This window comes from Protobothrops mucrosquamatus, unplaced genomic scaffold (assembly GCF_001527695.2).
Source record: "Protobothrops mucrosquamatus isolate PMUCROS unplaced genomic scaffold, P.Mucros_1.0 scaffold415, whole genome shotgun sequence".
Lineage (NCBI taxonomy): Eukaryota > Metazoa > Chordata > Lepidosauria > Squamata > Viperidae > Protobothrops > Protobothrops mucrosquamatus.
In genome coordinates, this window is record NW_015386744.1 from 257,608 (window position 1) to 271,951 (window position 14,344).

Genomic DNA, 14,344 nt, shown 5'->3' on the forward strand with positions numbered 1-14,344 from the left:
TGGGACTGGAAGAAATAAACTGACCCCTCAAATTAAAACGGCTCAAGCATTAACTAAACCCAATGTTGAAGATCATAGCACTCTAAAAAAAATGCTGTTCCCCTCCTATTTTAATTGCTAGTCATCTAATTTTATAATACCAGAATGCTACTCGTTAACTGTTGACTAACATTAATCAGTAATGGATCCAGGCTTCTATTTCATGTATTTCAAGGTGCAATCACCCCCTTTGCGTATTTCACTATCATTATAAAACAAGAACATATTGTAAAAGAAGTACAAAATGAGTTCTTGGTTTTAAACAGTCAGCAGGTAAAATTTTTCATAGTCTTTTACTACTGTAAAATGGAAGAGCCGTGGTGGTGCAGTGCTTAGAACACAGCATTGTGGGCTAACTCTGCTCACTGCCAGCCGTTCGATCCGGACCGGCTCAAGGTTGACTCATCTTTCCATCCTTCCGAGGTCGGTAAAATGAGAACCCGGATTTTGGGGGGCAATATGCCGACTCTGTAAACCACTTAGAGAGGGCTGTAAAGTGCTAAGTACTATTGCTATTGTTGTTAGCCATTATAATTTAGCTTAATGTTTAGAGATAAATTAGCTCTTTTTAAAAAAAAAAATATCCTGTGTTTGAAGGCAGAGTGAACAGCTTATTTTCACGTACAGCAGAGAACGTGTGTAGACGTGGCTCCTGAGTGAAACACAGCGGGTCACCTAGACAACTCAACAACTGCCTGCTGAAAATATCTGACAACACAGAATAGCGATATCGGCGAAGTAAAGACCAGTTATCCACAAAATATGTCTATGAATAATTCTCCAAACATATTTTTGGACCCACGTTTGAATAGATTTCAGGTGAATGTCATTAATGAAAGCCATGAGAACTCAATTCAATCTCAAGGAGACCCCGATCCACATTACGAAGAGACTTCTTTCGCTAAAGATGTCACCAAGAGACTCCGCATCAGCTACAAGTCTGGAACTCAAGAAACCTACGACCGTTTGTTCCAAAATGGTGACACTGCTAAAACAGATGGAAGCTTTCATCCCTATGACACGCAAAGTAACACCTATTATCTAAAAACGTTTGGCCATAATACCATGGATGTTGTGCCCAAGATTGATTATTACCAGAATACTGGAAGCATCAGAGGGGTCAAAATGAGCCGGCCAAGTCTGATGGATATTCACGAACACATGGCAAAGGTATGTCAAAAGAAATTAAGGAAAACATGAGTTGGCCTTCCCTAAACAGACAGAAGGAAAAGCATTCTTAGGAGTCCTACAAATGTGTAAAGACCTAAGGGTTCCTTCTTCCAGGATACTTGTAACTTGCACAAGTATAATTATGGAACATAAACCATCTAAGATTGATTTTTTTTCTTCCAAACATTTGCTGTATTTGATGCCCCACTCTTGGCGTTCGTCCTCGTGATGTCTTAATCAATTATGGAAAACACCCTACATTCAGCCCCAAGACAAGGAAGTTAAAAACATTTACATTTTGCCTCCTGAAATCATGTTTGTTCAAAAGGAACTCATTGTTCAAGGTTGCCAAATGGAGGCACATAAAATTGCAGCCTTCTGTATTCAGAGATGTAGGGTTATGCCAGTTTAGCAGGACACGAATTAGCAATTTTTAGAATATGCCTGCTCAGTATAGACATTTTATATAATTATGTGTTGGTGTGTATGTATGGGTATATATACATATACATTGTTTTAGAATAGAATAGAATAGAATAGAATAGAATAGAATAGAATAGAATAGAATAGAATCTGGAAGGGACCTTGGAGGTCTTCTATTTTATGTGTATAAACATATATATATGTGTCTATGTGTACAGTATATGTATGTGTAGCCTTTCCTGCTGCTGTAGTTGCCCTTTGAGATGAGGCTGACCCCAATGCCCTCAAATATTTGCTATTTATTTATCTATGTATTTATCTATTTCTATTTATCTATTTATTATTTTTACAAATAACTCCGGGGGGCGAACATCTCCAATGCACCTGCCTCCTCTTATTTTCCCCTCAACAACCCTGTGAGGTGGGTTGGGCTGAGAAAGAGCGATTGGCCCAAGTTCACCCAGATGGTTTTCATGGCTAAGGCAAGACTAGAACTGGCAAATCTCCCAGTTTCTAGTCTGGCGCTTTAACCACTAGACCAAATTGGCTTTATGCATTCTGTACTTTATATCTTGTCTTAGTTGCACAATATCCTTTTTAGTTTCCTCTTGTTTCTTTTGTCTGTACTTCTTATGAGAAGGGACAAAGAGAGGTAGTCAAACGTATGAACTGACACTGCTCGTCTCTTTACACTTGATGTATTTGAACCTGTAGCTATTATTTTTTTTAAAAAATGAAAAGACATAATTTTACACTTGATACATGCTGCGGGTTGCTCTGCTCCTACGGAATTCCCACCTATAGACAACACCACCCCTTTGTATTGAATCCCAGTAAAACAAGCTATTTTGTTTTAAACTGTCTGATTAGAATATCACGGTGACTTCAGTGGACAAATTCAGTAAAGCAGATGGCAACGCAGAAGAAGCTGAATGCCGCAAGGAAGAAGAAACTAAAGGCATAGTGAAATTTGGATGGATGAAGGGTGTTCTGGTAAGCAGCAGCATTTACCTTGTGACTGTACAAGTACAGAACATCTGCTTTTAAAGTTTAAAAAAGTTGGTAATTCCACACTGCAGACAAAGCAGACAGATACTTCCACTGGGGATTTTTGTTACGAGATTTTCACATCATCCATATGCATGAGGGTGATTTGAAGTAATCCTTTCGTATGACTGAGTTCTTCACATCTCTGTTCTTCTTCTTTTTTTAAAAAAAAAACAACGTTCAAACATTAACATTTTAATTTTTACATCAAAATTTCTACTTTAACCAGGTAATGACTGTTCTATCAGAACAATTCGATTCTAAAGATATTTTATAGAATTTGGGTTCTTTTTTATTTCAAGCTGTGACAGCTTTTAAACTTTTCAATGCATTTTTAATGCATTCATTCTCTTTTTTTTTCAACAGGACTATTTTTGCCCATTTTAAACCTGTTGCGTTCTGCGGTTATAAGTCGATATAATTCTTTTTGTTTAATATTTAGGTGAGATGCATTTTAACTTTTCAAGGCATTCGTTCTTTTTTCACAGAAGTATTTTTTCTCCATTCTAAACCTGTTGCGTTCTGTGGTGATATGTTGATATGATTATTTTTTATTAATATTTAGGTGAGATGCATGTTGAACATCTGGGGTGTAATGCTATTTATTCGTCTTTCCTGGATCATTGGCCAAGCTGGAATTGGTAGGTGGTTTTTTGTTTTGTTTTTTAAAAAAGTAAGGTATAAATTTTTATTATGGCCAGGAGAAACAGTTACTTTAAATTGCTTACATGTTATAGTCTTGAATAATAGCTACCATGGGGATCGAGGTTACTATATTGTCTAGTTTATGGCCTGGGCAAGTTCTACAAAAGAATTGTAAAATATTAGCAAAAAGTATATAATTGAAATATATATATATATATAATTATTTTTAATGAATTGGACAGAAAACTGTCGTAGAATCGTGTATGCCTCTCACATACATAGATATAGATATATAGGTATAGATATGACTATTCCTGAAATGTAAAGAATGTTTCCATTAGTTTTCTACCATAAAAAATGTCTGATAATTCTGGGTAAATCCTGGCCTATTTTCTGTCATCAGTGCTCACCGGTTTTCAAAGAGAAAAGAAGAATCTTCTCGGTGAGCCATAATTTTCCGAAATTCAAGATTAAAATGGTCTCCTCAAAAACAGTTCATTCCAAGCATCTAACTAAGATGGGCTTGTACTATAAAAACTAGCATCAGTGATACAGATTTTCTCCTAAAATGAACAGAATTTCATCCAAGCACTATTTAATTTCTCTCGCAAACAGATTTTAGAGGGATTTTCTAGAATGTTTCTTAGAGGTCTTTGAAAATGTTCTGTGTCCCTAGTCATGGACGCTAGTTTAAAGGGCTGTCCATCCATTTTAGAGCACAAGGAACAGGCAGGAAATAAGCAGATGAAAAGTGGGGAACTTTTGCCCGTCCACACAACTCTACACATTTGGCAATACGCCCGACAAGCGGATGCTTAGGGAGTTTATGATGCATAGCAAATGAAGCCTTGCTGCTGGAAATCCATAGAAGTATGTGCCTCGCCATGCGATTCTGCATATTAACATTGCCAAGACTTTGCTCTGGGGTGTCATGCAAAATTGGGCTCTGGGGTTGTTGGTTTTTTGAATAGTAGCTTAGTAACTTATTACCATCATCAAGGAGCATTAAATTTGTTCTTAGGTATGAAAATAGCTAAGGGCAAGAGTAATTCATTTAAATGTTATTTAATGACCTTGCAACTGGGTTTTTAATCTAAACTTTAATCAGAGCTCAGCCTCAGTCGGTAATAAGAGCAGTTGCAATGAGTCAACACGGCACATTTCATTCTAAAATTATGATTTGCCAGTCATCAAATTTTAAAATGCAGTCTCATCTTCTTGGGGGGGGGGAGGGATAGGAGAAAATAGGTAAAACAGCTTTTTGTTGTTTTTTCTTTTCAGACCATATAAATATATTAAGTACAGGTAGTCCTTGATTTAAAACCATTCGTCTAGTGCAGTGATGGCGAACCTTTTAGAGACCGAGTGCCCAAACTGCAACCCAAAACCCACTTATGCATCGTCGAGTGCCGGGTGGGTGTGGCCCATTGGCTGGGTGTGGCCCATTGGGTGGGCGTGGCTGCGGTGGTAACGGCAGACTGGGTGGGACTAAAAAGTTCAATCAATCAATTCCAACTTTGCAAGATCTTTTTTTTCCCCCGCGAGAAGTTGAAATTGACTGATTGAATCTTTTTTTTTTTTTTTTGCACATGGCAGCGGAGGCCTAAAGTGAAAAGGTTTTATAAAACCCAGCTGAAGGCCTAGGACTGGGGCGATGGCGCGTGTGCCCACAGAGAAGGCTCTGAGTGCCGCCTCTGGCACCCGTGCCATAGGTTCGCCACCACTGGTCTAGTGACTATTCAAAGTTACAACAAAGTTACAGCCTCTCTTTCCCCCCCCTCCCCAGAATTGGGGAAACTCTGTTCTAATATATTGTTAAGTAACTTCAGAAAGAAGTAAATCGATTAGAAATTTATAATGAATGAGCAGGGTTTATAGATGGAGAATCTAGGGCTACACTACAATTATTTTTAAGTGCAACCATTGGCCTTGCTGGTCAGAACTGATGGGAACTGGAGGAAGAGAGAAATGAATGAATGAACCCAGGGGGTTCAATTGATGAATAGAGATATAAATATCCTGGCGTGTAGAGATGCCCATTTTTATTACAATTTAGAAATGTAATCCCACTGTCCCAGCGCTTTGCAGATTATCAAGGCTCTTAATCCTTGTCCCAGTAGCTTATTTAACATTTATATTACATGGATATAAATGGATCTACAGTAAAGACGAGAGAGGAGTTCCTCCAGCAGCAGGGATAAAGATACTTTCTGAGTGAAAAGCGGATTCCTTCTCATTTAAACTGCTCCCTCAGAGAAGCGTTTTTTGAAAAGTTGCAGACCATCAATTATATTTTGTCATCTTCTCCTTGCTGACAGGTCTTGGAGTTATCATAATCCTTCTTGCTACCATGGTTACTTCCATTACTGGCTTATCAACTTCTGCAATAGCAACTAATGGTTTTGTCCGTGGAGGTAAAAAAATAAAATAAATTCTTTAGGGTTTTTTTCCCTTTTCCACAGTGCTCACAAACATCTGAATTAGCTCCCTGTTTATTGTCATATAAGTCAAAGGTTCTCTGCTGTAATAAGCAGCCTAGGTCGCGGTCATCCCTAGAACCAACAGGTGAGTCATACCTGCAACTCAATTAACCTTCTACAATTAATTTGCAAAGACAAAGCCAGGTTCAGTTCACGAAGGTCTCAGACTGATGGAAGAACAAAATCCATTTTTTTTTCTAGATTTATTTTATTTTATTTAAAAAAAAATCAGACTTAAAAATTACAGGTTGCATTTCCTGGAGTGGACTGGACGCGAAGACCATTATTCCTTTCCCGCTAACACTTATTCAAGTTCCCTAAAAGGTATTAATTCATTCTTCTGCTTTTTTAAAAAATATCTGTTTATACACTATCCACGAGAACACAGGCAGTCTGCGCTGATGGAAGCAGGATCCACAGTTCTTGACAGGTATTTCTTTAAATTCTGATGAATCAAGAGTGTGTTATCGGCTAATTGTCAGCTCCAGTCGCCTTTCCCCTTGAGTGATGGCTTCTTATCCAAGGAAACCTATTCGTGGATTTTAAAGTAAATGATATAACCAAGGTACTTGGGTCAAAGATCTCTTTTGGGACTTTTTCAGGTCTTGGAGTTGTCGTTATTTCCCTGAGTGTGGTTGTTACAACCTTAACAGGTATTTCCATGTCTGCCATATGTACCAATGGAGTGGTAAGAGGAGGTAAGTCCCAATAAAGGAGAATATTTGTAGCTCAGGGTTGAAATGAGGGGTCCTTGGTGCTCTCTGAGCTTGGTGGTTTTCTTGCAGACGTTTCATTACCCAAACTAGGTAACATCATCAGTGTTAGGAGGGAGAGGAGGAGGAGGAGGAGGAGGAGGAGGAAGACAACTGTGGGTCCTTGGTGATCTCTAAGCTTGGTTGTTTTCTTGCAGACATTTCATTACGCAAACTAGTAACATCATCAGTGGGAGGAGGAGGAGGAGGAGGAGGAGGAGGAGGAGAGCTGTGGGGTCCTTGGTGCTCTCTGAGCTTGGTGGTTTTCTTGCAGACATTTTATTACCCAACTAGGTAACATCATCAGTGCTACTGAAAAGTCTGCAAGAAAATCACCCAGCTCAGAGCATCAAGGAGGTAGGTACATTTGCTGTTAGAATAGAAATTATGGTTCCTTCTGGACGAACTATCACCCAATAGATGGGCACAGAACTAAAATATAGTAGAAAGCCATATGAGTCATAAAGAAACATTTCTGATATAAAGAGGAGGATGGCAACTTAGAAGGCCTGTAGAAGCAAAAAGTAAAAAAAAAAAAAAAAAAAGAACAGCGAATACTCTCCAAATCTTTAAATGAGCTGAATCGGTGAGGGTTTAAACGTCTGTTTAAAGTAATGGTGAAATTACTTTCCATTGCAAAAAAGCAGGCTTAGATGATGTAGCTGAATAATATGTTGAAAAATAAATTAAATTAAGGGAAATTGCTCCTGTCTGAAGTGTACTGTATAGGAAGAGGTTTAAATTACTTTCTTATCTGCTGCCCTGGCTTAGTTCTCATTATCTTTAACCAGCATGAAGATGCTCGAGCATTGAAATCATGAGTGACTACTACGTCTTTAAATGTTTTTCAACACCGTACCTTATGAAATCCAAAGAATCTGACATGGCCTGTTGCATGCTGAAATGCAAGGATTTGCACAGGAGATTGTGCTCCTGCAGACGCGCAGAGAATTACTTTCTATCTCATCTCTTTGTCTTTCCTAAATCTAGTGTTGTAATTCTATTGAACATAAAGAGATGATTGTGAACAATTTACATACAGAAATTCTATGGAGCCACCTTGAGAAGACAGATGGGGAATGCTTTCCTATGTTTTGACATATGTTCCCATTCATCTGAAGCTCGTTACGCTTTATACGGAACGCGTTAAAATTAAAATAGCGAAAACTTTTAAAAGGTCGAGCAGATTTCGTTAACTTTCCGCATATTCTGAGGAGAAGCCACGATGCATCTCAAAACCCCAAAGAAGGCTTTGTAATGTCATAGCAGAGGATAATCCTAGTCACATGCGGTTTAAAAGGCTGCCCATCAACTCGCGACCCCAAAATTGATCTTGCCAAGTGAAACAGCTAAGTGAAGGTTGCCCCATTTTACGACTTTTCTTGACACCGTTGTTAAGCGGATCACTGCAGTTGATAAGTTAGTCACCCGGCTGTTAAGTGAATCTGGCTTCCCCCATTGACTTTGCTCATCAGAAAGTCACAAAAGGGGATCACGGGACCCCGGGACACTGCCGTCCGTCGTAAGTACGAATCCGTTGCCGAGCGTCTGAATTTGGATCGCGTGACCCTGGGGAGGCCGCAAAGGTCGTTAACTGTGAAAAACGGTCAGAAGTCACTTTTTTCCAGTGCCGTTGTTAACTTTGAACGGTCATTAAATGAACAGTTGTAAGCCGAGGACTACCTTGTACTTCACATTAAGGCAGGGGTCTTCAAAGGTGGCCCTTTTATGACTTGTGGACTTCAACTCCCAGAATTCCTCAGCCAGCATGTCAAAGACATAAGATATGAGAAAAAAAAGATGCTGTTAAATGCTATGTTGTAGCTGCCATTAGATGGGTCCATAGTTGTTGACCTCCATCACTCAGGACAACTGTGGTCCACTGAAGCTTTATACCTGGGGTCTTCAAACTTGGCCCTTTTATGACTTGTGGACTTCAACTCCCAGAATTCCTCAGCCAGGCACGAGGAATTCTGGGAGTTGAAGTCCACAAGTCATAAAAGGGCCATGTTTGAAGACCCTTGCATTAAGGCAAAGAACTTTGGATCGCATACGGTCCTAGGGAAAACATAAAGTCCCGTGCAGGTGTGTCCATCAGCTGAAGCTTCTTTTTATTGTGCTGGCAGGTGGTGCTTATTACCTGATCTCACGGAGCTTAGGGCCTGAATTTGGGGGCTCCATCGGTCTCATCTTTGCCTTTGCCAACGCTGTGGCAGTGGCCATGTATGTGGTGGGCTTTGCCGAAACCGTTGTGGAACTCCTGAAGGTGAGCATCCTGGTTTGGAGGCGGCTGAATTTAAGGAAAACTGGTCCGTAGCTTTTCTTTGCCTACTGCGACGATCAGAAGTCTCATAAAAGACAAGACCGGAGTTCCTTCACCACGTTGTTTGTTCTGATTCGTACAGTTTTGCTTTCAAGGAAATGCTTCTTCTTCTTTTTTCCCCCAATATTTTATTAATTTTTCATAATCACAAATCCTTAATATTTTATCAGCAACGTATTGTCTGGGTTTCAGTATTTAGCTTACCAATTAAACTCCTTTCTCTCCACCTCGTTTTTCTAGCCATTGGTAAAATGTATCCCATGTTCTAAAGGAAAGGAACGGTTGCTGGAATTGGGTATGTCTAGTTTAGTGAAGAGAAGGACGAGGGGGGACACAATAGTAGTGTTCTAATATCTCAGGGGTTGCCCCAAAGAAGAGGGAGTCAAGCTATTCTCCAAAGCACCTGAAGTCAGGACAAGAAGCAACGGGTGGAAACTCATCAAGGAGAGAAGCAACCTAGAACTAAGGAGAAACTTCCTGACAGTTAGAACAATTAACCAGTGGAACAACCTGCCTCCAGAAGCGGTGAATGTTCCAACACTGGAAGTTTTTAAGAAGAGACTGGACGGCCATTTGTCTGAAATGGTATAGGGTTTCCTGCCTGAGCAGGGGGTTGGACTAGAAGACCTCCAAGGTCCCTTCCAACTTTTTTTTTATTTTATTGTTTTGTTTTTATTATTATTATTATTATTATTATTATTATTATTATTATTATTATTATTATTATTATTATTATTATTTGCTTCTGAAAGTACTGTAAATGTTTCAAAAACCGCTAAAGGGAATTAGGCTCAAAATAGACAGCCCATAACCTTGACAACTGAGGTCCAGGCAGGATATGAAACCCAAGACTCCTTACCCATGAAATGTAGAAACTCCCTTGTATTTTATGAGGCTTACTTGAATCGTCTTACAAAAAGTATATTCTTAATCATTACTTTCTCGCTGGTTTTTTTTTCCAGAACAGTAATGCCATCATGGTTGATGCAACCAATGACATCCGGATAATTGGCGTCATAACAGTTATACTTTTATTGGGCATTTCGGTGGCTGGTATGGAATGGGAAGCAAAGGTAATTTTTTTTTTAAGCATAAGAGTTTAGAAAAAAAACAAATAAAAAGCCACTCTGTCTTCTGGCGAGACTATTGTTGGATGTGAGCATTTATTTTTCACTTATTTTTCACTCGGATATATAGGCCCCGACTAAAGAATTATCCCAAACAAATCTATTATGAAAATGTTCTTTTTCTTTCCTTACAGGCCCAGGTGATTCTTCTAATTATCCTTCTGATTGCCATCGTAAATTTTTTCATTGGGACTGTTATCCCTAGCAATGCAGAAAAGAGGGCGAGAGGTTTTTTCAATTATCAAGGCAAGTGCTTCTAAGTGCTACGGGGCTTCAGAAGTCAAAAATCTGTCACGCTAAACAAGACTCACATTAATACGAAGTGGCAACTTGCAAGGGAGAGCTGCTGTAAATAACAATAAGAAAAGCAAGCCGTTACAGGTAGTCCTCAACTTACGACCGTTTGCTTAGTGACTGTTCGAAGTTACGATGGATACTGTAGGACAGTGATGGCGAACCTTTTAGAGACTGAGTGCCCAAAAACTGCCCCCACCCCCACTCTACCCCCTGCCCTGCCCCCACTCCGCCTCCACCCCGCCTGCCCACAGGGCCACTCACCACCTCCAGGGCCCATCGCCCAGGCAGCCCAGCAGTGCCATGGCGGCCACGCCCTCTGCCCGCACCCTGCAGCATCAACTGTGCATGATGTTGTGTGAGGGCAGAGTCTTGTCTATGCTGCCTGGCTGCCATGTCCTTGGCTGTGCTGCTCCGCATGGGCCACGCTCAGGGGCGACTCTCCTCCAGGGGGGCTGCTGGTGAGGAGGGGGTCATGGGGGGGAGGCAAGGCTGGGGCAATGGCACGTGTGCCCACAGAGAGGGCTCTGAATGCAGCCTCTGCCACCTGTGCCATAGGTTCGCCACCACTGCTGTAGGAGATGACCAGGTTCAGCCTGTGGGAGGGGTCAAATGTGTTATCAGTCTCAAGTCGCTTCGCGCTCACAAGAGATCTAAGTCCAGCCCACCTTGATTTCCACTGACTCTTATCTACTGCTAATTTGCTTTAACCGTTGGTAGTTCAGATTCTTATAGAGAGCATAAGCTTCCAATAAACCTTTGCATTCTTTTGAACCGCCCAGATTTTCTGATTTTCCCGTGCTTGACAGAGATATCTTCTTCAGACCTTTGCAGAATTGGACAAGAAGATTTTATGACAAATAGCCAATAACTTTCCACTGAATAATCTTAGTTCTACTCCTCCCAACTAGAGGCTTTTAAGAAGAGGCTGGACAGCCATTTGTCTGGAGTGGTACAGGGTCTCTTGTTTGAGCGGGGGGTTGGACTAGACAACCTCCAAGGTCCCTTCCAACTCTTGTTATTCCCTAGAATGGATTTTGGTGAAGGAGTCTATAGAAGAGAGGGAGAGAAATATAAAATCAGTCACAATGATTAAGATCTCTGGCATCTCTGGAACTTGAAAAGTTCACATCTTCCCTTACTTCTTGTGTGTTTGTTTGCAGCATCCATATTTGCAGAAAACCTCGGGCCAGAATTCAGAGGGGATGAAGGATTTTTCTCGGTGTTTGCCATTTTTTTCCCAGCGGCCACTGGCATTCTGGCAGGAGCCAACATCTCTGGAGACTTAGAGGTGTGTACATTTGAACAGTTAACCATAAAACCACAACGCTGTCACAATAATGTAGCCTTAGATAACCTCATGTCTTCTGGGGAAGAGCAGGAAGAGTTGAATATTAAAAATATTTTTAACACTGGAACAAAGAGCGAGATTCAAAGAATCCTTTCTGCAAGGAGAACATTTCGTATTGATTTGGAAAATGCTTTTTGCAAGAACTTGTCAAGTGTATAATTAGTAGATGCCACCCGAGAAATCCTTCTGGATGTACTTTCATCTTTTCACCTAATTTATTACTTTACATTCCGTTCTTGCTTTCCAACAGTCGGGATTCGATGGTAGAGGTAGGGAATCTGTGGACAATCAGACATTGTTGAACTCCGAGTCCCAATCCATTATAATAATGGTAAAAGATGATGGGATTCGGAGTCCAATGTCTATACTAGTGGTGCAGAATCATTGCCCCCCATGCCATAAGTGGCCACCAAAGGTTCTGCACCTGGCCCAAAACTCTTCTAAAAATTACCACCCAGTTACAATTGGAAGCCTACTAAAGGGTGCAGGAATTAAATACCTGACAAGTAAGCATTTGAATTAGATATAAATTAAATTGCATTAAATCTTGTCTTTGTTCTAACCCTCTCTTCTGTTCTGGCCATAGTTCCATTCATTGTAATCTTTTTACTGTAATATCCCAGGATCCCCAAGAAGCCATACCTAAAGGAACAATGCTTGCCATTCTGATCACCACCATTGCTTACATAGGAGTTGCAATCTGTGCAGGTAAGAAACCAACCCATTTGCATTCATATTCAGAGTGCTACTGTCAACGTATTTTAAATGAAAAGAAGGACGAGGGGTGACATGATAGCAGTATTCCAATATCTCAGGGGCTGCCACAAAGAAGAGGGAGTCAAGCTATTCTCCAAAGCACCTGAAGACAGGACAATGGATAGAAACTAATCAAGGAGAGAAGCAGCCTAGAACTAAGGAGAAACTTCCTGACAGTTAGAACAATTAACCAGTGGAACAACCTGCCTCCAGAAGTTGTGAATGCTCCAACACTGGAAGTTTTTAAGAAGAGACTGGACAGCCATTTGTCTGAAATGGTATAGGGTGTCCTGCCTGAGCAGGGGGTTGGACTAGAAGACCTCCAAGGTCCCTTCCAACTTTATTATTATTATTATTATTATTATTATTATTATTATTATTATTATTATTATTATTATTATTATTATTATTATTATATAAATCCCTTACACACATCACTCTCATTACAGCTAGCCCTTGACTTACTGTACAATGTTCTTTTAGTGACTGAACAACAACACTGAAAAAAATGACTTATGATCATTTTTCACACTGATGACCATTGCAGTGTCCCAGGGTCACGCGATCCCCTTTTGCAACCTTCTGACAAACCAAGTCAATGGGGGAAGTCGGATTCATTTCACAAGCTTGTGACTAACTTAACAACTGCAGTGATTCACTTGACGGCTGGGCCAAGAAAGGACGTAAAACGGGGCAAAACTCACTTCACAACTGTCTCACTTAGCAACAGAAATTAGGGTTTAATTGTGGTCATAAGTTAAGGACGACCCGTGTTTTTTGTTCCTGTGTGGAACTGCAGCCTAGTAGAACAGATGTGATTAAATAAAAAGGCAGCCTTAAACCTATTTCGACCTGTGTAGAAAGAATTCAGCTATGAATAGGAAATAGGTGGTTAGCCTGCTTAAAGAAATTCTGACATAGAGTTATTAAGATTAAGATTAAGATTAAATTGGATAGGAAGATGTGAAGAGAAGAGAAGAGAAGAGAAGAGAAGAGAAGAGAAGAGAAGAGAAGAGAAGAGAAGAGAAGAGAAGAGATGATGAGATGGAGAGATGATGAGATGAAGAGAAGAGATGATGAGATGAAGAAGAGAAGAGATGATGAGATGAAGAAGAGAAGAGTTGATGAGATGAAGAGAAGAGTTGATGAGATGAAGAGAAGAGATGAAGAGAAGAGAAGAGAAGAGATGATGAAATGAAGAGAAGAGATGATGAGATGAAAAGAGGAGATGATGAAGAAGAGAAGAGATAGATAAGCTTTATTGTCATTTTTTATTCACACTGGCCCACATCTGCTCCTTTTTCTGAGCCTCTTTCTTCAAGACGCTGCTCCCATTAGGGCAATAACCCACAGGTTGTCCACGTTGATATAAGACAAGAAGAAAATTTCTCTTCTGAGCACCTCACCAATTACTGTATTTGAAATTAAGTTTTTTATTCCTGTTTTGAGACAAAACACTCTCTTTCAAGGCCAGGAAAGGCTATGAGGCCCTGCGGGATTCCAGACACAAAATAAATCCTTTCTACCTCTAGGGAAAAGCCTAAGAAAAGTTGGAAACATGAGTTGGAACTTAAAAAGATACCCGGTGGAGGTGTTTATCAGACAAGGACAAAGGGTGCGTCTGTGGAAATGTCTTCCTGGCTTGATAGTCTCAATATTTTGCATGGCCTACAGACTGGACAGTCTTTCTGAAGCCCCAGTTCCCTCCTAAGCCTCCAGACCCATAGCAATAACAATAGCACTTAGACTTATATACCGCTCCACAGTGCAATTCAGAAATTTCTGGGTGGTTTACAGTCCAAGCGTTATTGGCCTATTTCTCCCAACAATCTGGGCCCTCATTTTACCAACCTGGGAAGGGTGGAAGGCTGAGTTCAACCTTGAATCCCGTCAGGATCGAACTCCAGGCTGTGGGCAGAATTAAGCTTGCAATACTG

The 14,344-nt window shown here is 40.4% G+C and overlaps 1 protein-coding gene across 1 annotated transcript in view; it reads left to right on the forward strand.

Annotated features, from left to right (window-relative positions):
* The first annotated feature begins 801 nt into the window (after positions 1-801).
* SLC12A1 (solute carrier family 12 member 1) overlaps positions 802-14,344 on the forward strand; it is a 38,645-nt gene continuing 25,102 nt past the window's right edge. Inside the window, exons 1-10 of the mRNA XM_015816221.1 lie at positions 802-1,209; positions 2,503-2,625; positions 3,245-3,320; positions 5,643-5,738; positions 8,683-8,822; positions 9,842-9,952; positions 10,141-10,252; positions 11,464-11,591; positions 12,275-12,359; positions 13,940-14,022. Of these exons, the coding sequence (XP_015671707.1) occupies positions 802-1,209; positions 2,503-2,625; positions 3,245-3,320; positions 5,643-5,738; positions 8,683-8,822; positions 9,842-9,952; positions 10,141-10,252; positions 11,464-11,591; positions 12,275-12,359; positions 13,940-14,022 (1,362 nt within the window). The remainder of the gene's footprint in view (positions 1,210-2,502; positions 2,626-3,244; positions 3,321-5,642; positions 5,739-8,682; positions 8,823-9,841; positions 9,953-10,140; positions 10,253-11,463; positions 11,592-12,274; positions 12,360-13,939; positions 14,023-14,344) is intronic.